Here is a 24,698-nt window from a genome sequence, read left to right on the forward strand (position 1 = left end):
TGTAAATTCAGAAATTTTGGCGAGGTTTTTATTATTGCGAATAATGCGACACAGGTTTGTTCTTATTTTGTTTATTATAGATTCCTCATTGGCCGAACCTTTTAACATAAAACATGCAACATTTAGTACATATATTCAACATTATTTGAGAATGCATAATTATACCCTTAAGATCAAGCCATGCACCTTATACCTTTTTACAGATATCATTCTATATAAAAAGTCCAACTAACCTTTTGTCTGACAAATCTTCGAGTTTTTCCCAGTTTTCATCAGCTTCTTTCTGTTTAGTTTTAATAGAATCAGCTTTCTCTGGGTATTTCTTGCACAATCTGCCTGCTGATGATTCTAATTTCTACAAAGGAGAAAAAGGACTTTATTTTTTTTGAATTTTACTTTTATGACATTGGATCTAGAAATGGGTATAAGAATTAAACAACTAGTTAAACTGTACATTATTTTATGTCTTTCCCAAGTCAAGTTATGTAGCCCTTATATTATGTGTCTCTTTTGATTTCTTTCCTTGGAAAGTTAGCTGATAGTGTATAACCCCACATCAGCACACATGGGCTGTGTCAAACTGAAAAATGAAAAGTCAGGCATACAACTATCACATATATGAAATTGTTGTTTAAAACAATATCAAAACAAAAACAGTAGTAAAAGCAAACTTGAATACTATCAACTTTTATCAAAAATTTTTGAACTGTTATGAGTCATACCTCTAACTGGTTTTGTAAAGCAGACATATCTCTTTCTGTCTCTTCCTGTTTACGTTGTAAGGCCTCCACACTAGGAAGATCTTTTCCTAAATCTTCATTAGAGAGAAGGACAGCCTTCTCATTCATACGATCGTTTATGTCATCAACATCTCTATTAAATGCATGGATTTCTAAAGCACCAGACAGATCTTTTTTATACTGCTCAAGTTCACCTTGTATTGCTTTCCATCTACAAAGTAAATAAACTGTTAACTCAGAGATATCTCTCGCTTTTTTGTTATTTTGATAGTAAAATGCAAATGTTGAAATTGAAATGTAAGTTATGCAAATATTCAGTCAATGAACCATGACTGAAGGTACAGGGCCAAACAATCTCCATGGAAACGATACATGCTAATGCTAATACAACTGCATATCAAATATCATTGACCTACCACTAGCGGTTCTCCATGACTGACCTAATCACAAACTAATACATTGTTGACGCTGCCACCGTCGCCTGAAACAGCATATCCGTGTCTTGCTTTTTGACTCCGTCAAGGTGAGACAAAAACATAAACTCTATATTGTCTGACAATACATAGACATTTAATCAGTGATTTTCCTGCGCCTATTCACTAGCCAACATGATATATGTTAATCCAATACATAAATGTTTCTCATGAAACAAAGCTTAACTTTTGACCAATGGAACATTGACAAATGGTAGAAATCTCAAATAGTGATTTTTTGAAAGAATGTCAACATTATGAACTAAAGGATGCCAATTTTGAAAACTTTAAATGCTTTGAAGAAAGAATTTGCATGGTTTGAAAAATGTGTATCCAATCTAATAGAATGAAATGAACACAAAAAAAGATCAATGTAAAAAAAAATCACAGCATGTATCTGTAAAAAACAAGCATTCTTGTTAAATATGTCATTTCATTTACTACATATAATAGTCACAATTACTTTTTATTCATGGCATCACGTCTTTCTTTCACTATTCCTGTGTCAGTTCTGCCCTGTTTTATCAGTTTATCTGCTAAATCACTGATGAATTTTATTCTACCATTGTCCACAGTTATTCCCTGTAAAGATTCAACACATCTTAAATAAATTCATTGTTTAAATCTTTTCATGAAAATAATTATGCAGTTCTCTGCTAATGTCATACTTATTGTATCAAAAAATGATGACACAACACTTCATAAACTGCAGAGTACTAAAATATGTGTTAACTTATACAAATTTGTATACAGAAGAACAGGTTACTTTGTCCTAAAAATAACTGACATTGAATTACAGATTGGTAATTATTGCCAAATAATTCTAAAATCTTTTCAGTAAATTTTTTTTATTGTATCATGCTGACTTAAGATGAGAGAAGATTGAGAAAAAGTGGGGTGGATTATTTCTTATTTTATGGGTTGTAGACAATGCAGCTTTAAATAATTGCAAGAACTTCTCCCAAGTGCCTAAAGTTCACTTAATTTGCCTAAGATATTCGAATGGAACAATCTAATTTATGATTCCTTTAAATAATTTCTGTAAATTTAAAAATTATAACCTAAGCTTAATATAGATTATATTTTTACATGATTATAACATTAAATGAGATTTAAAAGAATCTCATTCTATCCTATGAGGCCAATAAACATTCTGACTGTAAACTGCAAATTTCCAATTGATACCAATGTTTTATTATTTACAATACAAAGAATTTGTCTTTACTTTTGTACATATCATTTAAATTCAAACCTTTTTTCAATCAAAACTTTTATTCTACATCTCTTTTGCATTGGGTGACCATAATACCTCACACATACCCCTACTGCATGTAACAGCAAACAACATGCAAGTATTTGGACATAATTTACCAGCATTTTTAGACATTATCATGTACAAGTCACATATGTGTGAAGCAGGGCAATAAAGGTTGGAAATGTTTCATGCAACATGCAAGTACATTACAATATGGAATCAAAGCGGTAATGCATAATACTTGGTTTGTATGAAAGAGACATGATAAATCTGTGAAATACAAATGTAAATAAATCTCACTTAATTAAGGCTAAATCATAATAAGAAACTCTATTTTGAAAAGTATTAAACAATGGTATTCAGATATCCTTTCTTGTAAAAAAGTTTGTTTTGTGCTGGAAACATTAAATTCCGTTCTAAGTCATCAATATCAATAAAAAAGATATAAATAAACTAAAGGTAGGTGAAGTAAAAGTAAGATTATCTTTATATGGGTGAAAGGTTTTGATCTTGCAGCAATAGCATAGCCATGCTTGGCGGCCATTTTTAACAAGGCTTCATGAAATATTTCAATTAATTAAAATTCATAAATTCATACTCAGAAATAAATCCACAGTCAAATTTTACTTCTGAAACTAAAATGGTTAACTTCATAGAATTTTAAAATAAACTTGAAACCCATACAAGTCTACTGAAAATCAATTTTTTAAAAAGCTAGTAGTACAAGCTAGGAAAACAAAGGAACAGGGTGAAAAAATGTACAGAAAATAATGATCTACTAGAAAAAACAAATCTTACACTCAGTGAATCCTGAAAATTCAAACAGTCAAATTTATCTGCAAAAATGTGAAAATAAATACAACTATACAACAAAGGAATTAGGATAAATCATGCAAATGAATTTAGACTGAACTATACAACCGTACTACATATCTAATTTGAAAGCTGAAAAAGCTCTAAAACACTTTGCAATCTGTCATAAACAAAAACACAAAGAAGATTCTGATTAAAGCTGACTGAGCATTAGTTTTAAAAAAGCAATATATACATAAGATGAAAGATTCTGTCAAATTCACTGTAATATCAAGATCAATTTTGAATCCCTTTGAATATAATGGAATAATCCACTCACAGCAGATTCCTGGTCATTGGCTTTCTTCTGAAGTTCACAACAATGTTCATAGTCACGTCCTAAATCTCCTGCATTTACTAATGAGTCCTAAAATGAAAAGATATTCCATATAAGTGTTTTAATTCAACAAATAAAAAGTAATATCTTATCCTTAATTTACTCATGATGAAGAAAGATTTTAAAGCTGTTATATGCTTTACAGTGGATGTGCTATATTTCCCCCTATAGATTCTGTTGTTTAGGGAAAAAAATCATAAGCATCTTAGGCACTAACAAATGAGTTTGTTGTATGGCCATATATATATATATATATTTTTATACAATTTATTGTGGGGAGGGGGAATAATCTTGTTTAGTCTTCTGTATCTTGAATTCAAATTGATCTGTACATTGCAGCCACCATATATATTGTCTTATTGAACTGTCAGGCAATACAAAATGAGCTAAGATTGAACATCCTTTTTCTTATTCATTCATAAATAATTCTCTATCCCTGTTTATTTTAACTTTAGAGATTTTAGTCCTTACCATACTTCCTTTTTTCGTTATAAAAGTACATGTATTCAATATATGCAATGATAACGTTAATCAAAAGAGGAAGTCAAACAAGCTTTTGCACAAAGCTAATACTTGTTCATACTACTAACTTTTTCCCTGATCCACATTTCCACTTTGTCAACTTGTTCATTAAACTCCAGAATATCTTTGGCCTCTACGAGACCTTTGCCTCTATCATTAGATGCCTTCAATAATCCATTCCACTTTGACATCAGCCTCTGTAGTGATTGACGAACTTCATCCTGCTTGTATTTCTTCCCAAATAGTACATCACCTTGCTGTAATTTTTTACAAAAGAAAGTTAATAAGAAAAACTTTAAAAATCTAATAGATATCAGTCATTACAATAATTGTGTATATAAACATAACAAATTCTTTCCAAAGGTAAACAAATCTAAAAATCTAAACAATGTCCTTTTTGTTGACAGCATGAACCGCATATATGCCATTCCATTAAATATGCATCATCACTATTAATAGTGAAATTTCAAGAAAAAAATAAATATCAAACCACATAAAATACAGAAAAACCATATTAGTTTACAAAAGAGGGACGAAAGATACCAGAGGGACAGTCAAACTCATAGATCGAAAACAAACTGACAACGCCATGGCCAAAAATAAAAAGACAAACAGACAAATAATACTACAGATGACACAACATAAAAAACTAAAGACTAAGCAACACGAACCCCACCAAAAACTGGGGGTGATCTCAGGTGCTCTGGAAGGGTAAGCAGATCCTGCTCCACATGTGGCACCCGTCGTGTTGCTTATATTATTACAAATCCGGTAAATAGTCTAATTCGGTACGTCACATTCGTGAAAGGGGAAGGGTATTGTAGTTACGACGTAAGGAACATATCCGATATCATCTGTGAAACATTTATTCCATAACGGTCAACCAAAATCGTGATGGCGTCCGTAAAATTTACGAAGGGATGATTTCAACTTCACCATTTGGAACTCTTGGTTTACAAAATACTCCAAAACCCATTAATGAAGAATATCATACATGTATCAATACACCAATCTCGAGTTGTATTTTAATGAATAGAGTTACACCTATTGACCCCAGTTAATCAGTGTAAATGACATAATTGAACAATTGGTTCTTTCTGCGACGTAATAACATTGTGAAATACAAAATGTACAGGAAAGTACACGAATTCAAAAGTTGTCTATACCTGTTTGATTTGTTCTATTCTGTCAGTATTAGCCACACATTCAGCTTCGAAAGCTTGATGTTTCTGTAGTTTTCTCATCTTTGATTCTAAATCTGTTACATCCTGGAAGTTATCTTCGTTAGCTACCTTTAATTTGTCATCGATCCATCCTTCAGTCTGAAAAAAATAAAACAAAAATATTTCAATTTCTATGATATCTGTTTTTAGGTCAATTTCAATCTGGTCTTGTAAAATATTTTAAATTTTACTTATCTGTAAAAATAGATAAGCGCTTTCAACAATGCACTTGCCCGATAAAAAAGTATTATACAAATCTATATTTTCAGACTCTTATAGACTGAAAACAAGCAATTTGTTTTCTGAGCAATTCATTTTTTCAGAATTCAAAACCACAATTGTATTCAATCCCATGATAGCTCTAATGACAGAAATGCATGAGTAAAATATATCTAGCTTTTGTGAAATTAAATCGCTGCATAATATCCTCACCTTTCAACTTATTAAAAAAGATTTATACCAAAAACTGTTAACAGTAAACACACTTTAAATTATCTCCATGTTGGTAGAAGAGAAAAAATATTTTAGGAGAATTTCAACACATACCTCAACAACATCTCGGTTGAACTGTGCATACAACATAGCATCATCCAGGTTTCTATGGCGAGCAGCACATTGTTGTTTGATATTCTCCCTCCGTAATGTGACTTCTTCCATCACCTTGACAACACGGGGAGCTTCAAAATGTTTTTTGTTTACAATCTCTTGTCCATTATTCTGTATGACATTTAACTGTAAAACGAAAGAAAAACGTACATCTATATACTTCCTTTGAAAAATACTACACATACCTGCCCACTGTCACTATTTGCAGGGGATTTCCTCCATGGAGGCTCCCAAATGGAGATTTTGAAAGAGCAATTTTGTCAACAATTTAAAAACAAAACAATCAATTTTACCATGGGTATAGGATTATAAAAGTATGAAGATGCAAATAAACAACATTAAAATAAAATTGAAGGCCCCTTTAAAGGTTTTATAGGACTATGAGAGCCATCTTGCACTTATAACCCCCATGGGCATTTTGAAATGTTGGCAGGTATGACTACAACCAATATATGAAATTACTGAATAAACAATATTTTGTTTCCTTTCCTGATTCATTAAATACATCTCCCAATTCATTCTCCTTCCGAAAGGGAATTTTATTTCTTATGGTAACACTTTTTAGTCAAGGCGAGTAAATACAACATCCTTATTTCTTATTTATCATGGATGTTTCGCTTATCACATTAATTATTATAGGCACAAAGTACTACATTTGGTCTAGGGAGGTTGTACACCTGTAAGTATTTATTGTTGTGGGAAATGTAGAACTTAATTAAGCTTATTTGTATTACTTCACGGGACTGTATACTATATGTTATGTTTTTGGCTGCATGCATTTAGTGTCGTCTGCCTTGACATGTGGTTTTTGAATGGCAGTGAAATAAAAATTGTGATTTATAAAAGAAAAAAATGTATCTTCAATCTATTAGTCCCACCAGACAAAAGAGGGATTGAAGCCCACAATAATGTTTTTCTTTTTCTTGCACACATAGTAACAAGATGCTATATATCTACATATCCATACATGTACCTTTTCATTCTGGACATCCAGAACTTTTTCAAATGCTTCATGTCTTCTGATCTGGCTGTCTATCTGATCTACTGTGTCTCCATATTCAGCACTGGTCAAATAAGCCTGTCAAAATAAGTGTACATTGATATAGTGTTCGAAAGTAACAGCATACTGAACTGAATAATAATAACTATCGTCTATGACCAAAAACAGTCAATGTCAAACATCACTGAGCAATTCAATTTTTACCATCTAGTTTTGACCGCCACTGGATGCTAAGCAACCAACAATCAATCAATCAATCCAGTAGTTTTGACCCATTTTTTTTTTTAATATTCAGAAAGAGTCCCGAAGTATTCCTATTTGTAAGCAGTTAGCTTGGTTTGGTATTTTTTACATTGCTCTGAAAGATGTTAAATTAGAAATCTTTATTATAATTCCAATTCATAAAATGTGCACATATATTTTTTTTTATGTGGTACATCACTACAAAGATTTCTATTTAGTAAATTCAATTCCTCCCTCGCACAATTTTTCATGGAAAAATACACAATTTAAAAAAAAAACATAAAAAAACACACGCCTAAATAGCAATATAGTTACCTCTTGTGATGAGCTGGTATTATTGAGCTGCTCAGCATCTCTAAGGAAAGTATGTAGTCCGTGAAGTTGTTCATAATGCTGTCTCCTGTCCTCCCATACTTTTCTTAGTCTTTCTCTCGCTTCTTCTACTCGTTTTACTTTTTCAGTTATCTGCAAAACATAAAATTTATTCATCAATTATTTTTCTATTATGCATTAACTAAATCCCAATAAAAAAATTGTTCCTGAAAAATTACATATTAAATTTTTATAATAAGTCTGCTGAGAGTTGCATTTGCCAAACACAGATTCCTTTGCTTCATTATGGGTTCTGGAATTATTTAAAATCACCTTTTAATTTCCAAAGCATTGACAGACATATTCTAAAATGTTAAGAAAATTTGTCCAACTGAAATGCCATCTAAAATGAGCATACTAAACACCTCCATATTCTTTCTACGATATATTAACTTTACATTCATTTTCATATCATCTACTGATCAATTACTACAAAGGTAGTTATTCGAGTTAACCTAGTTACAAATTGCTTGCCTCCTCTGAGTTAGGATGCTCATCGTGTACCATAGCCTCTCCGGTCTGTGATATCGTAGAGAATGTATCCTCTCTGGCATCAATCTCAAGCTTCAGTTCCTCATGTCTTGCTCTTACTAAGTCGACACCATGTACATCTCTCACAGTCTTTTCTGACAACATTTCAGTCTCTATCTCTTTGGCCCAACTCAAAAGATCTCTGACCTAAAATATTGACAAAATATGTCTCAGAACAAGAATGCATTTTTTTAATCTTTTAGGCATTTTTTTAACAATTAAATAGACAATTTTCTATAATAGAATAAATAGATTCTGTATCATGGTACTTCAAAATTTGTCCCAGTGACCTTTGAACTGTTTCTAGATTGGACATAAACTCGAAGCTGGTCTTTTGAATTTCCTATCAATGTTTTAGTTTCGTTATTTCAGTAATTGATGCAACAAGTGTTACTACCATTCATTATCGTTACAGTATTTACTAAATTGTAATGATTTTTTCACAATTCAATTTTTCTAAAAATCTTACATCAGCCAAGAATCTGTGCATATCAGCCACTGCTAACAGTTCATCTTTCCTTTGAGCTGCCCTGTCTTGTAGCACACCCCAATTTTCTACCACAGAGGCCTGTAACTGTTCTATCTGCTGAGCATTTTCTCCAGGGTAAGTTTCTTGTAATCTAGTAGAATCCTCTATCAATACTTGCAACTACAAAAAGAGCGGCAGAAGATACAAAAGGGATATTCAAACTCATAAGTCGATGACAAACTGACAATGCCATGGCAAAAATCAACAAACAAAAGTACACAAAACACAACATAGAAAACCATAAACTGAGCAACACAAACTCCACCAAAAACAGGGGATGTTTCAAAAAATAGTTTCAAATTTGACACTGTAGCAGGTTTTTGCTTTAAACAGTTTTATCAAAATAGTATTGGACAGTATCTCTAAGGAAGATATGTTGATACAGTCAGCTAACAAATAAAATCTGCATAAGTATTCACAGAGTGCAAAGATCATGACTACTAGTGACTATCCCATTACACCATTATAAACAATTTTTATAACAATAAAAACCTTCATTTATAAGGCAAATGATCTTCATCGAAAAGAACAGCTAATGTGATGAAAAAAATTCTACGTCTTATTTCATCTTGAAAAGATTAATTTTACAAAAACAATCACTATTTGATTTTTTTAAGTCATATTTTGATGAGATATCAGAATGATGAATTCATAAATATATACATGGCCTACCTGAGCCTCTAAAGCCACCAATTCATTTTCAAAACCTTCATGTTTCTTGATATACATCTGTGTGGTAGCTAAATCTTTTCCTGTATCATCTGGTATACTGGCATATTTCTCCTAATAAAAATTGAGTTAAAATTACTTCAGGCTTTATAAAAAAATATATGTGCATATAATTTGGAAATAAATTTTATTGGAAACATTTTACATTAACAAAACTTTATTTTCATACAATGATACTTGTACTCATGTTTATAAATGAATATGTCATGTACATGTCTGACAGCAACCCAATAACACAAACCATTAACAATTACATCCACTTTTGATAGACAGGTGCTCTTAACATATATCATCGATTAAATTGTCTCATGTCTTGTAAATGTAATGTATTAAACAGTATGTCATGTTGAAATTACCTTTTAGAAAAAAAAAAGCAAAAATACAGACAGCTTTCAGATTTAAACTGTCTCAAGTCTTGTAGATGTAAAGTATTAAGCAATTTGTTATCTGGAAATTACTTTATCAGACAAAAACAAACGGCTTTATAGCCACTAAACAAGTAACTTACATGTATTCTCTGTAATGCATCTTCCACATCTCTATTAAACCTATGGATTTCTCCAGCACCATATAACTTAACATCTCGGTTTTCTATTTGTTCTAACAACTCATTCCATGCTTCCCTGTAAATGTTCAAGAGCCTTTATGACATTCACACACAACACAATATATGTAATTCAAGTGTCAATTACATTGGCCAGGTAAAACATGTTTTTACATTATAATTTTGTATTACCGTGGATTCATTTATATTCGTGGGTATGAATTTTCGTGGATTGAGGAAAAATTGTACTTTTTGTGGATATTTGATTTGCTGGTTTAGCCAGCCCGCATAAATGCTTCAAGAAAATTTGTACTTCGTTGAACATTTGAATTTGTAGTTTATTTATACCTATGTAATGCAAGAAAATTGGTTTCCACAAATAATAAAGAATCCACAGTAGTCGTTTTTTTTTATACTCAAAAGTTAATTGACCTTCAATAAAAATAAATTGAGTTATCAGTTGAATTAGTAAATGCACAGTAAACATTTTAAAGTTCATCTTAAAGTAAACAATTTCTTTTAACAATCTTGAAATAATTTAATGAAACAGAAATCAAGCATAAAACTTAAAATCCTTAGTCTAAAGTAAACTAGAAAGATCAGAATATTTTACCTGAGTTGTTCCTGTCGCTCTTTCACCACTTCCTCATATGGAGTATTATCCTCTAATAACCATTTAGCTAATCTCTCACATCTATTGTACCTCTCTGTTCCTGCCTCTATTGTCCTCCTAAACTCATCAAATCTGTTCCGTAATATCTATAAAATAAGGTGCACAGTTTGTTAATAACATATTAACTCAGTCACTTCTTTTACTTATTTAAATAATGTAAACTTTGTTTAACTGTTCCTTGCAATTATATAATACTCTTTCCTTTTTAAATTTTTTGCCAAGTAAATGCAATATTTTTCCAAATTAAATTACATTTATATTCTTCACAAAAAAACTAGGCAACAATATACATTAAATTGCAGATGTACATACTTGCCTAAAATTTACCAAGAAAGGGTCAATTGGTCTTAAGCTCAAACTTTCATCTTGTATTCTGCTCAGTTTTATCACATGATATCAGTATGACAGACCAACACAAATATCAATAATTACAAATAAATACCATCATATATTGTGGATAAATAAAAATCTATTAGGGCTGTCCCATTCAAAAATATATGGTGCTTGAAGAAGACATTTTCTTATGGTATACCCATCAATATAGAGGCAAATTTCAATAGTTCAATGTATTTTAGTTCCCTCTGTGCAATACATGTTTTAATAGAAAATCCCTGATATTGTTGCATAAACTACCTGTAGATGTTCATAATCCTGTCCATATTCCTCGGAGGCAGCCAACTGCATCTGTTCACCAATCCATTCCTCAAAGTCTGTAGTCTCTCGTTTAAAGGCAAACATCCATTTGGATTGTTCTAGGTTCTGAGTTCTATCTGCTGCTAATCTCTTTAGTTTATTCAGGTGATCTTGAAGGTTATCCTGTAAAAACAAAGCATCTTTTTGAAAATTGATATTACTAAAATTCTTGTATCTGAAGTTCTTAAGATCTAGATTAATTATTTTACTGAATATCATACCTAGGAATATAATTTTCCTTTAATATTATGTGCACTGTATTAATACGATTGTGGAATATCTTCCCAGTCTAAAATTTAGTTTATGAACGATGGGAATCATTAGTTTTTTCATAAGGGCTATTCCATTAAAATGTATGTGGGAGGGTAGGAAGGGAAGTTTAATTATTGAATGTGGGTCATGGGTCGTTTTTCAGTATGCATCTATTACCATTATACAAAATTATCTAAAAAATGGTTCTTGGTTGTAGGGATATTTTGAAAGTCCCTTCCTACCCTCCCACATACATTTTAATGGAATAGCCCTATGATATACCTGCAAATGTTTAATTGAGTGTATTTTGTTCTTCCTTACCTGAGCTTTCCTGAGTGTGGTTGGATCCTGACAACCAGTTTTAAATAGTCTTTGAGCTTCTTTTCCAAGACCTGTTACTATTCCCTGATAGGTCTGAATATCTGTTTCTAGCACCTGTAATGCATAGAGTATTTAATAAAACAATGTATTGTCAAAAACATAAAACAACAATTATTGAAAATTTTGTTAATACTGTGGATTCATTATTTTTCGTTGGATATCAATTTTCGTTAATTTCGTGGGTACAGGTGAACCACGAATTTAAATGTTCAACGAATGACAAATTTTCCATAGGGGTGTATGCAGACTTTAGCTTAACCACGAAATTAAATATCCATGAAAGTGTAAGTTTTCCTCAATCCACGAAAATTGATACCCACGAAAATAAATGAATCCACAGTACCTGAAAATTCAAAACTTTGTATTTGTTTAGTTGTTTCATCTATCCTTTTAAGCTACTATAAAGTAAATGCTGGTTTAACAATTAATTTGATTTTTTAAACAACTTACCTTATTCTTTGTAAGAAGTTTGTCTGCAGACGCCTCATCTTTACCATAATCAGTACTGGAAGCTAAAGTCATCTTATCATTGATCCAGTTTTCTAACTCTGCTACTTCAGACAAAACCTGAAAAGAAAACAGTGAAAAATAAGATAAAATTTTTCATTAATTTATTATTATTTCTTTGTGGAGGACGATGGGATCATTACTGTTTTTTTCATATGACATACCTGCAAAGTTTTTCCAGAAAATTCAAGTGTTATTATATCAAATTATATAGTTAATAAGATATTTAATCTAAGCGGCAGACATGGCACTGTTTATTTTAAATATGTTGTTAAAACAAGTTATGGTCTAAACTCCTGCTAAAGAATAAATTACCTTATGCTTCTAAACAGGCAGTGGAAATATTGCAGAAAGCCATGCTAGGGAAGATAATACTAGAATAATTTGTACTTTTAAATTAAAATTCTCTTAGTCACAATATGGAGGTCTTCAGTTGCTGTACTTTCTATCTATAGAATTATATGGAAATTCTGTTATTTATAACTAATGAACATAATTTACCTTTTGAACCTGTACAGACATATCCAGATTCTTCTTGCGTATTTTTGACTTGTTCAGTAAATCGTCCCATGATAGACTTAATTCCTGGCATTTGTCCTTGATAGCTTTAGAGTTAAAATGTTTTTGATCTATCAATTGATTCCCTGTTTGTAACACTTTTTCACAGAAAGGTGAATGTCCACTAATTTCTAATTCCAGTTTCTGTAAAAATATTAAATAAAACTTTTATAGATGTTGAAACATAAACCATATCACAAATTATCCTCGTCTATGATTACTGTGCCCTTGTGTATCAGTTTTAACTCTTTCGATAACTAAATAATTTTGCATAAAATAGAAGATGTTTGTAGATTTAACAATACTTATGCATGTCAGTAGATTTTTCTACATGTCTACCATTACTTTCCTAGATGCCTTAAATCTGCATGGATACTTTGTAATCAACTAGCCTTGAGGAAAATTTTATATTTCATGAGTCGATTTTATGCATATGACTGCATATCAGGTTTAGGTAGAACATTTCAACTGAAACGGAGTTTAGAAATCTTTATTTCCCTTGAAGAAAATCTGCTGGTCTTCACTATTATTTCTATCATGCCTATTGCAAAATATCAAATTCTGTCTGACCTCATGGAAAATTTTGGTGATAAAAAATATTCGAACCACCCTTTTTCGAGAACATTGCTAAAAATCCCTTTTTTTTTTTTTACTTCCGTATTTTATTTCATATAGCTATACAAACCTGATGTTTCTTATGAAGATTCTGAGCATCAATCAAACTCTTGCCATACTCAGTTGATGATGCTGCAGGAAGATGTTCTTTTATCCATTGTAATTCTTCATCAGCATCAAATTTGAACTGATGGAAATGTAAAGAGTCTTGTAGCTTACTTTTCCTGGTATCTACTGCTGGTTTTAAAGCCTTAAATCTGAAAATCAAATAAAAAATATTTGTGAGTTAAATATTTTTTTTACTTTTCCAAAATTGAAGTGCAAACGATATTAGAATACTGATAAATATACCCTTTGTTTTCATAATGATTTTGATTTTTGGTGTTTTATCGCCACATTTAAGCACTGCTTTTGGGCTATTTCGTGGCGGCCAGTTTTTATTGGTGGAGGAAGCCGGAATGCCAAGTGAAAACCACTGACCTTCGATAGGAAAACTGACAATCCTAGTCTATTAAGATTGGAGTCGAGTGCACCTGCACGAGAGGGGTTCGAACTCACAACCTCAGTGTTGACTGGCTAGTGATTACAGTAGTAACTACTTAGACCACTAGGCCACCAAGGCCCCTTTGTTTTCATAAGGACCTTGCAAATTTTGACTCATACGTGTAATGCAAAATTTTCATATTTTCATGTCATTTGGGGGGCTGTCTCATTGATGTCTTCGAAACATCTCCTTTTGTTCATATTGGTACTGATACAGAATAGCAGTTACCTTTATGCACAGTCTAATAATTGGAGTATTCAGAAATTATAAGCAAATAAAACAAAGTTACTAAAACAAAGTTTGTCATGACAAATAGTGAAAATCATGAAACAAATATACTAGTCATTGGGAAGATGTCTCATTAACATTTCCGTAACATTTTTTTTGTCAAATTAATCAAAATTGAATCTAGTATTTAATCACTCAAACTATGATACTACCTTTTCTTGATTACCCCCAGTACGAGTACAAGTCCCTTCCCAGTCCCTGTAGTTACCCTTTTTTGGAAAATGTATAAATTCCATTTGAAAATTACTTTATTTTTACAAGAACATACCTGTCATTAAATTCATCAACAGCCTTAAGAATTCCAGCTTTATCAAAATGTCCAGATTTGGCCAGTTCTTGACCTTGGGATGTAATAGCCTGTATTGTGTCAGACAATCCTACTAGATCATTCTCTAGATTGTGGTGTTTCTTTAACAATTCCTTCACCCCTCTCAGGTCAGATCCAAGGTCAGGATTAGCCACAGATTTCTCCATTTCATCCAATTTATCCTATAATAGAAAAAAAAAAGGATATGGGATAAGGATATATCCACCCATGGCACCAAATTAGTACATGCACAGCAAAAAACAAACAAAAAGCAAACGAACAGCCCTTTTATTGCTCTTCTTCATCTCAAAGTCAGAATGAACACATTTAACTGTTACAGTATCCACAGCATCACATTTTGACTGACTGACTGATTGATTGGTTGCTGAGGTAATGGGCAAGTTCAAGATAACATTCACATAAATAAAAAAAACTATGACAAAAGTCAGTAATTTTACAAAAATTTTCAGCCGTCAGTAAATTTTCCCCATCACATTGGACTCAATAAGAATATTAAATTTACAATATATCAACAACAAAAAAAAGCTAAATATTTCTTGGCCAAATATTGATCTATTTTTCCCTTTATCTAAATCAACTGACAGAAATTTTGCATCTCATAATTGAGATCTATCACCTATTCCAGTCACAAAAGGGGATATAAACAGGTTTATACCTGAGCATCAGCTAGTGCCCTGTTCAGTGTCTGTTGATCTGCTGCCTGCCTCAGTTTGTTTCCTTTATCAGTAGATTTATCATATAGATCTTTCCATTGTGTATTGAGGTCTGACATTATTGTCTTTATTGCTGGACTATCTGGATGGTCAGCTGATACCAATTCATCTCCTCGCTGAAATTAAACATTACATTTTTTTCAAACTCTGAAGATAATTCTTTTTCTCTTTAAATTTGTCAAAAAAGTATTAGATTGATTTAGTGAACATTTCAAAATATTTTAAACTTTCCTTTCTTACAATTCATGTAAAATTCATTGTAAAATAGAAATTTGTTTCAATGTTTTTACTGATGAGGAAAATGTAAATTATTAGAATTTTGGTTAAAGCTTTCAATATTATTTCTGAAATTTCAATTTCGACAGTCATCACAGATTTACTTATAAAAAGTATTAAATTTCCGACTTAACAGCATGATGTTAAAGTTGCTGATTCTTAAAGGATCCATAATTATCCTAGATCTGGTGCAACATACTCACCTCATTAATACCTTGAAGACGGTCGTTGTTGGCTTTAAGTTCTGCCTCAAATGCCTGATGTTTCTTCAGTTTCTCTGTAAGGTTTGTCAAGTCTCTGTACGATTCATCTGTTGCTGTGTTGTATTTCTCTTTCATCCAAGAAGACAACTGAAAACAAAATCATACACAATGAAACCGAACTCTTTAAGACATACATTGTTGTGTGGATTCGACTCAAAGGATTAAATTACTATAGAATATCAACTGTACTGTGATGATACAATAGTATAAATTTGAAAAAGGTTTTTGGTTAAGATGTGTTTGCCAGTGTTATGTACAGTTTCAACATTATGTTTGCTTTATCTATTTTTCCATCTAATGAAAACAAGATAAACACAAAATTTAACCACTGATAAACGATGTTATTATCACTTTTGAGAAAGATGAAAACACTGACAAAGAATATTTAAATGTAAAATTACTTCATCTGAATCTCTCTTGAATTCTTGGAATCCTTGAGCTGCATTCAGAGCATCTCGTCTCTCTTTAGCTCTGTCCTTCACCTTCTGTCTTCTATCTAGAACCTCTTGTCGTCTCTTATCAATGCTGAAATATAAAATGTTTTTCAGTGAATGATAGAAGGTAAGTTTTACATGAAAGTTCTACAAATCAAAAATGTTGACAATCTTAAATCATATGGCAGGAATCACAGAAGTGTTTTTGCTAATAAGTTTTTCGTCTATTGAGAATATGATACTGGTATTGATATTTTGTGGTTCTAGACCTGAAAATTTTATAAAACCTATTGATGTTATTAAATAATTACCCAATTGGTAGGAAATAAATTTGATTGATTATCAGTGTTTAACAGGAAAAAACTGACAATCTTGGGCAATTTAGATTGAAGTCAAACACACCTACCACATACAGGGTTCAAAACTCAAAACCTTGGTGTTGACAGGCTAGTGATACAGTAGATGAAATTCTTTATAGTTAATACTTAATGGGAAAAGATTGCACATGACTTGTTTTTGATGTAAACCTGATCTAAATACTTAAATAACTTTTACGTTTAATTATACATACTGGTCTTTATCTGGATGACCATCACCAATGAGTTTGTCTGCTAATTCATCTAGAGCTTTTACTTTATCGTCCTGAGCTTGTAATGTACTTTCGAAATCTTCCTGTCTTTTCATTAGAGATTCAACATCATCAACGGTTTTCTACAATAAAAGTAATTTTCAAACAACATTATATACGTCACTGATTATAAGGTTTCCAAAATAAATATACTATGGGAATAGGGGAGAACAGTGTCACAAGGCTATTTCAATTTTATTTCTCTATGTATAAAATAGATATGAAAAAGATACATTCCTGACTTTACATGATGAAACTAAGAGGACTCTATGCATTCTTCATACATGTATATCAACTGCAGTTCTATCATCCTTGTTATATAAAAGATTTGTCATTCAAATAAACAATTTCAATCTTCATAAAATCCATCCAGGTTTATAATAAAAACTTACCCCAACTTCTGCAAACTCCAGAAATTTCTCATGACCTCCAGTAACCATATCAATGTTGTCAGCATCCCTGTTGAATACCTATAATAAAAATAATTTTGAGATGTAAAACATTTTTGTATTTATCTTTCTACAGCTACTTGAAGCATTACTTATCACATCAGCCTATTTTGCATTATACCTTCAAAATGCAAAAAAATATTACAGAAATTTGAAGTAAACTTATTAAAAAAATTTAATTTCATATTCAATTAAAACATCACTCCTTCAAAAAAAAAGATTCAAGAAAAATAAGAAAAGGTTAAATTTCATTTGCTTGCTCTTTATAAATATCATATCTCTAGCTTTAGGTTTTAGGTCTCTACCATGGAAAATTACAGCATGCATATTCATTTTATCAAGAGACCATCATATTTTAACCCAATAGCCCCAATTGTACAATAAGTTTACCAAATAAGGTAATGCGATAATGTATCTCCTTTAACATTTCAGTAAATGAAAATTATTCACTTTATCTAAAGAAGATATGCACCCTGTAACCATAAAGATTAAAAATGTGGACCAGCCACACAACATTTAACCAAAATGGTATCATTTAACCAATATGGTATCTTATAATAAGTACCTGCAGGTCGTGAGCGTCCTGTAATTGGTCCATCCTTTTCTGCCACATTTCATCAATAACAGCTTCATCCTCCTGTAATTTGTTTAATTTACTTTTGACATCAGAATTCTTAGGATCTTTCTGCAACACACTATTTCCTAACTTCTGAACATCAACAAACCTAAAAAAAAAGATTAATTCTCTTTTAATCTGCACTCAAGAATTAAATAACTTTTCAGTTCAAAATGCTTATTTTCTGAAACTTCAAATTTTTTAATAATACATTCAAAACACGAAACAATACTGAATATATGATATCAATATATTGCTACCATTTCTAATTCGGGTTCTCATTCTCTTTTTATATTGTATGTTTTTACAAGGAAAGTACCAGTATTCTGTCTGAAGAAACAAGATTTTAAAGACATTTCCAGGCAAGGAAATTTTGTAAAAAGGTTCCAGACTATTTCAAGATTTCAAATCACCAAGGAACCATTGCTTCAAAAATTTTACCTATAAAATATGTAATAAACATACTTGGGTTTGTGTGCATGAATGTCTTCAGCTAACTCAGCATGTTCTTTTAACATAATCTCTGCTGCCTGGACATCCTTGGGCATATCTGATTTGGCCAACTTGGCTTTCATTAAACCAGACCAGGATAACTGTAAAAAAAAAATAAGAAATACATCTGATTGAATGGCTTATTTTTAAAATACAACATAATTGTAAGAATGAATAGAAAAACATTGAAACTACAGTTAACGTTGTAAACAGAAAAATTCATATAAGAACAGATTTAAAGTGTTTTAAAAAACATTGTCTCAAAAGTGGCAAAAGTGGCAAAAATCTCAAAACATTTCAGTCTATCCTAAATTTGGAAACTAAAGTTTTCACTTATGTTAAAAATATAGCAGGATGAAAATAAAAATAATGATTGCAAGTATATTTCAATTTTCAGTACTCTAATGATAACAACATGTACAGGAATCCCATTTATTTATTTACCATCAAATATAATAGATAGTCTAAGATTTGCATGAATAAATACACTGATTTTTAAAAATTCTGAATTTACAATATACATATTCCTAACAGATTTGCACCCTTTACTTACCAGATCTTTGGCATCATCATTGAATTGATGTAATTCTCCAACATCGTCTAATTTCTTCTTTCTATCATCCAGCTTGTTCTGTAAATAAGACATAGAAATGAATTTTCGTTTTCAACCTCAAGAGAACATTACCTTATTTTTTTCACCATGTAGTGCATCAGCAATGTACTTTCACAAAACTATATAAAATTTACTTACCTTAAACTATACACTGCATTAGAACTAGAGCTAATTTCCTAATGCTTGTAGATTAACTTTGGTTGGTTTGCTTGCTTTGTTTGTATAAACGTTTGCTTAAGCATTGCAATTAAGATTGACGTATGCAAACAATAAAAATAAGCACAGATAAACCTGTATACATTATATTTAGATTTGATTGGACATTATCAAATACAAGTATAATGTATCCAGGTTTAACTCCGCCTATCTATATTGTTTGCAGATGTCAATCTTAATTACAATGATTGAGTAAACGTTTACACAAACAAAGCAAGCAAGCCAAGCAAAGTCTTAATCTACAAGCTTTAGGAAATTAGCTCTAACACAATTATTCTATTGAATGTGTAATTTGTTAACATAATCAAAGTTCCATTATTTGATAACCATGAATTCTTTATTAGCTATTGTAAATATTGAAAAAAATAGTCAAACTGGTTATACAGGCTTCTTGTTTCATTATTTGATTTGCTAAAAATGATAATTTTAAATAAAGTTAATTTTGGCATTATGATACAACTCACAAAGTTTAATTGAACTCAATGTAGTTTGTACTCTCAAATAGAATGCCTGTAAGAATAAAACAAACCTTTAATGCATCCCATATGTCTTGTAATTCTTTCTGCCTTTTATCTACATATCCTTTCTCATCTGGATAGGCTGACCTCACTCTACAAATACATGTATAATGAAATTATATCATTCTTATTCCAATCAATTCCAAATTAACAACTGTCCTTTTAAATTCTTTTCATTGCCATTTAACTCATGATGGGTTCAAACAGAAAGTAAAATGGAAGGAGAGTTGTTAAGGTTAACTTCTTCTTGCCATTACTCTTTGCATGTACAAAAATAGAAGATATTAAAATATTACTTACTTTAAGTAAATGAACTTGAATGGGGTCCAGCAATAAAAAAAGTAACTTAAAAATAAATATGAAACTTACGAATCAGCTAGGTAATTCATTCTGTTCATTTTTTCTCCAACTGGGTTCAATTCTCTTTCCAAGTTCTGAAGAAAAAAATTCATTGCATTACAGTTACTACTCCATGCATAATTTCTTTTAAAACAAAACAAATTCTCATATTAACAAATCTGAAATGTAGCTTGTTTTGATGTTATGAAATATATGTTTAGTTCTCTGTTTTGTATCCTACAAGTATAAGTTCAGATAAAGATCTTTAAACTCGCATTAAATTTAACTTGAATGATTTTTATACTTGTCTCATCAAAATTTCCTGACCACAATTAATGCATTGTTGTCTCTGACACATTTCCCATTTCCATTCTCAATTTTATTTAAAAAAGTATACATCCACACTACATAATGCAGCAGTTTTTTTTAAATGGTTTTGAAATAGTTTGTCAAACATAAAGCAATTTTCTCAAGGCAATAATGACCTTCAATCGTCCTATTCCTACTACTTTGTTTTCTCAGTAAGGCAATACTTTCCTTTAGTCCATAAGTTACTACTTAACATGCTTCCTATAAGGAGAATAAATGCCTTTAAACTTTTGCCTACTACTTACAGCATGTTTCCTCTGTAAGGCAATAGTTGCCTGCAACCCTTTGCCATAGTCATCAGTATTCATAGCATTATCTTTCTCCTTGATCCAGTCTGCTAATTCATCACAAGTTGACTGGAATAACTCAATGCTGTAATACAAAATGACAGTAAAGACAAAAATCAACTTATACATTCTGTTCCCAAAGTCTGTCAAACAGAGACAAAGTTTAGCAAAGTCATGAAGTTTCTTTAGAACTTGTATACTTATTATCAAGCATTGATGTGGTCTTTTGTGGTTTGATGTCTTAATCTTAAAACAATTCTTAAAATAAACTATTTAACAACATGTTACAGTGCCTAGTCTGTTTTTCTGACTATTGTAGCCCATTAAAAACATTTTTTCATCAAACTAAACTCTCGTTTTGTAAGAACCAAACAAAATCACAATAAAATCATTTAATATCTTAGGTAATCTTTAACCAATTATATAATAACCTTTTACTATAGCATAATCTAAATAACATTAATTGCGTACCAAATGATACTTTTCCACAGATTCACTTGAAGGTTACCTGTCGATTTAAACTTTTGCAAGTTCTTTTGTCTCATTGAATATATACAATAGCTATTGTTCTCTGTGTAGTTTTTTCACTGGGACCTTTAAATTTCTTCTAAGAGAAATCTATCACTCATTGATTAATATACCTGAGTAAAAAAATTATCTTATAAATAGACAAAATTACATGTTTTATACTCAAAAACTGCATGTGATATTGTGTTTATTCAATATTAATAATATATTTTTAAAAGAACTTGCAAAAGTTTAAATCAACAGGTAACCTTCAAGTGAATCTGTGGAAAGTATCATTTGGTTTGCAATAGGTTAATACATGAATACGATAAACTATCCATTGTAAAGTTATTAAATTAACTAAGGCTATAAATGAGGTATTGGCTATGTACTTAACAGAGCTTAAAAGTATTGAATTACCTTGAAGCACCTTCTAGATTCTTTTCTTTATCCATTTTCAGTTTGTTCAATCTACTCCACCTGTAAATTATAATAATATTTTGTCATACATTTTTTTTGGCATAGATTTTTCTATCTAACCTTGCATACTGATATTTTCTACAGAATATAGGACTGTCATGTTTTGATAATCCAGTTCTAAAGAAAAGTTTACAATATCATAATGAAATTCAACAAAACTATTTTCCCGCTTTTGTTTTCAAGTGGTTAGTTCAATCAAAATTTTAAGAAGAACTATTCAAAAATTTAGTAAGTCTCGTAATCAAAATTTGTCATTTGAGAAAGTTTTCCTCTGGTACCTAATTCTTAATATTTACCCCTGGTCCATGGCACAGATAAATTTAAATTTCTAAAACCCTTCATTCTTTTAAAATGTTAAACAAATAGAATTATTCACTTCTTACGAAACTCATTAGAAGATGCATGATATATAATAAAAGTTTTGCTACTTTCTCCAATGTTAATATCAAAGTACTTTGTATTTAAAACATACCTGTCGTTAATTTCTTTTTGTCGTTTTTTAACTTTATCTTTTTGACCACTCCCTGATTGATGTATTTCTTCAGCAAGTTCGTTTATATCATCTAATCTTCCTTTGTTAGCTGCCAAACTTGTCAATAAATTCTACATGATAAAGATGATTTTGTCAATTCTGATTGGATATAGTATCGCTTTCACAACAAAAGTTTGCAGGCTTGACAATAATTTTTTTTGGTATTTTACGCACTTTCTTTCCGTTTTCAGATTTGATGTAATTTTCAATGCATGTAGCAAGAAATTCTGTTAGTGTTTTTAATTTCAACATGAAATCCATACCAAGTATGCAGTAATCATTTTTATGTGTTGTGATGAATTTCTTCCCCTTGAACCCTAAGTGGTGACCTTGTTTGGCATGTATTTCTCTAATTGCAAAAGTACAAGAGACTAAGAAAGAGATTGAAAAAAGTATATAGCTAGCACATTTGTTTTTACAGGACTTAAATTGTTTAATGTCTTCAAAATTTATAATGATAACATGTGAGGCCCCTCATGGGGTGTCCAAGTAATCACATAATCCCAAATATTTTGCAAATATAATCACATGATCATTAACTATTTTTTTAAACAGGATAATCAAATAATCAAAACTACAGTCCTAGATTATCAAATAATCAAATAATCATGAAATATCTGGTCTGGTAATCAAATAATCACTATAAAAACGGCCAAGTAATCACAAAACAAAAACCCCATGAGAAGGCTCATTTGTTTTCATTTACCTCAAACTTCTTCCTGATAGCATCCATGTTGTCTGACAGGCTTTCTTTACTTGTAAGAATCAGTTCCTGTTAAATAAAAGTATTTAATGTTAAAATTCTTCTAGTTTTTATAGAAAACATTAATACTTGATATGATTTTGAAAATTTAAAAATTGTGTATTTAAAAACTTTCTTCTAGTATCTTTTAAAGGTTTTCATTTTTGTGAATTAAAAGTGACCATAATATAAATATCAATTTTGATATCACCATTTCAGAGTCTAAAGCATGCTGGGCATAAAGATATAAAGGCATAAAGGTATAAACCAAGAAAACACAGGTTCACAATGCACTACACAATGGATGTTTCACTAATGATGTAACATTAATTTCATTTTACTAAACAAAAAAAAAGTATTGTCCATAGTCCTAAAGATACTAAAATGGCAAATTTGCACAAAACTCAATGAGTTTCAATAAATAAGTTTTTAAAAATGATTATCTATATAGTTTTTTTTTCTACTGATATATGGTATATCTATCAAAAGCACTGCATGTACATCTAAAGTAACGTCCACTTTTTACAGAACAAATAACAATAGTAAGTTACCTTTTCCATCATCCAAGTTTCAAATTCATCACATTCTCTATAGAACTTAAATAACCTCTTGGCATCTTCTAATGCTATTCTTCTGGCCTTTAATACAAAATCAATGTTTTGTACATTAAACAAAATATACAATTCACCACAAGAAATAATTTTCTTTATAAAAATACAGATTTACCCAAAAACATAATGTTAAGATATAAAACAATATGATTGAGTTCATGAATCATAGAAATTTTAGATATCACTGTTGTTTTTCTAGTTGCCTTTTGAATTATCTCAGTCATGTTCCCCCCTTTCCATTTCCATATTCTTTATATTCCATTATATGAAATCACTTGTACATTTTTCTTGTTACAATTCATATGCATCATGGTATACATACCTGTGCTAACTTCACAAGTTTATTGTAGTTGAGATTAAGCTGCTTTTGTCTCTTGTCAACATTGTCTTTGTCGAAATGTAGATTAGTTTTAGATCTCACTGAAATAGATTAAAGATCATACATTTCAAGATTTTTTGCACCGAAAGAAATGTGCACTTAACAGCATTACTAGAAATTAAATTTTGTCTTTAATTTCTATTCCTTGCTTATTTAAATGTTATACATTCATTAATTCAAAATACAGAATTGGGATATTACTCTTTTCCACAAAATTTTAACAAAAACAAAATTTCAGCCAAAAAAAACAAACCCAGATAAGTAATCTGTATTTTGTGGTAATAAGCATAACATTTGATTGAGGCTAACTTAAGTTAGAGAACGGAAACGAAAAAATTCAGCAATTTTTCCATTTGTAAAGGGGCACAACTCTAGAACGGTTAAAGATACGCCACCAAAATTCCAACTTGATCTGTGTTTAGTGGTAATCAGCATTGTG

General features: G+C 30.7%; 1 protein-coding gene across 1 annotated transcript in view; it reads right to left on the reverse strand.

Annotated features, from left to right (window-relative positions):
• The window catches only part of LOC127698915 (spectrin beta chain, non-erythrocytic 2-like), a 96,088-nt gene that overhangs the window by 27,574 nt on the left and 43,816 nt on the right, over nt 1-24,698 (reverse strand). Inside the window, exons 22-57 of the mRNA XM_052202649.1 lie at nt 24,203-24,300; nt 23,821-23,907; nt 23,234-23,299; nt 22,468-22,598; nt 21,936-21,995; nt 20,967-21,093; nt 20,383-20,447; nt 20,025-20,106; nt 19,220-19,297; nt 18,640-18,767; nt 18,124-18,283; nt 17,502-17,579; nt 17,053-17,192; nt 16,449-16,572; nt 15,988-16,134; nt 15,451-15,624; nt 14,736-14,956; nt 13,706-13,892; nt 12,964-13,164; nt 12,406-12,522; nt 11,896-12,009; nt 11,263-11,445; nt 10,570-10,715; nt 9,921-10,035; nt 9,356-9,466; nt 8,624-8,803; nt 8,098-8,301; nt 7,567-7,716; nt 6,982-7,086; nt 5,949-6,134; nt 5,346-5,501; nt 4,248-4,436; nt 3,601-3,687; nt 1,677-1,795; nt 723-951; nt 234-355 (exon numbers count right to left, since the gene is read on the reverse strand). Coding sequence (XP_052058609.1) covers nt 234-355; nt 723-951; nt 1,677-1,795; nt 3,601-3,687; nt 4,248-4,436; nt 5,346-5,501; nt 5,949-6,134; nt 6,982-7,086; nt 7,567-7,716; nt 8,098-8,301; nt 8,624-8,803; nt 9,356-9,466; nt 9,921-10,035; nt 10,570-10,715; nt 11,263-11,445; nt 11,896-12,009; nt 12,406-12,522; nt 12,964-13,164; nt 13,706-13,892; nt 14,736-14,956; nt 15,451-15,624; nt 15,988-16,134; nt 16,449-16,572; nt 17,053-17,192; nt 17,502-17,579; nt 18,124-18,283; nt 18,640-18,767; nt 19,220-19,297; nt 20,025-20,106; nt 20,383-20,447; nt 20,967-21,093; nt 21,936-21,995; nt 22,468-22,598; nt 23,234-23,299; nt 23,821-23,907; nt 24,203-24,300 — 4,867 coding nt within the window. The remainder of the gene's footprint in view (nt 1-233; nt 356-722; nt 952-1,676; nt 1,796-3,600; nt 3,688-4,247; nt 4,437-5,345; nt 5,502-5,948; nt 6,135-6,981; nt 7,087-7,566; nt 7,717-8,097; nt 8,302-8,623; nt 8,804-9,355; nt 9,467-9,920; nt 10,036-10,569; nt 10,716-11,262; nt 11,446-11,895; nt 12,010-12,405; nt 12,523-12,963; nt 13,165-13,705; nt 13,893-14,735; nt 14,957-15,450; nt 15,625-15,987; nt 16,135-16,448; nt 16,573-17,052; nt 17,193-17,501; nt 17,580-18,123; nt 18,284-18,639; nt 18,768-19,219; nt 19,298-20,024; nt 20,107-20,382; nt 20,448-20,966; nt 21,094-21,935; nt 21,996-22,467; nt 22,599-23,233; nt 23,300-23,820; nt 23,908-24,202; nt 24,301-24,698) is intronic.

The sequence above is a fragment of the Mytilus californianus genome, unplaced genomic scaffold (assembly GCF_021869535.1).
Source record: "Mytilus californianus isolate M0D057914Y unplaced genomic scaffold, xbMytCali1.0.p SCAF_4, whole genome shotgun sequence".
Taxonomy (NCBI): Eukaryota; Metazoa; Mollusca; class Bivalvia; order Mytilida; family Mytilidae; genus Mytilus; species Mytilus californianus.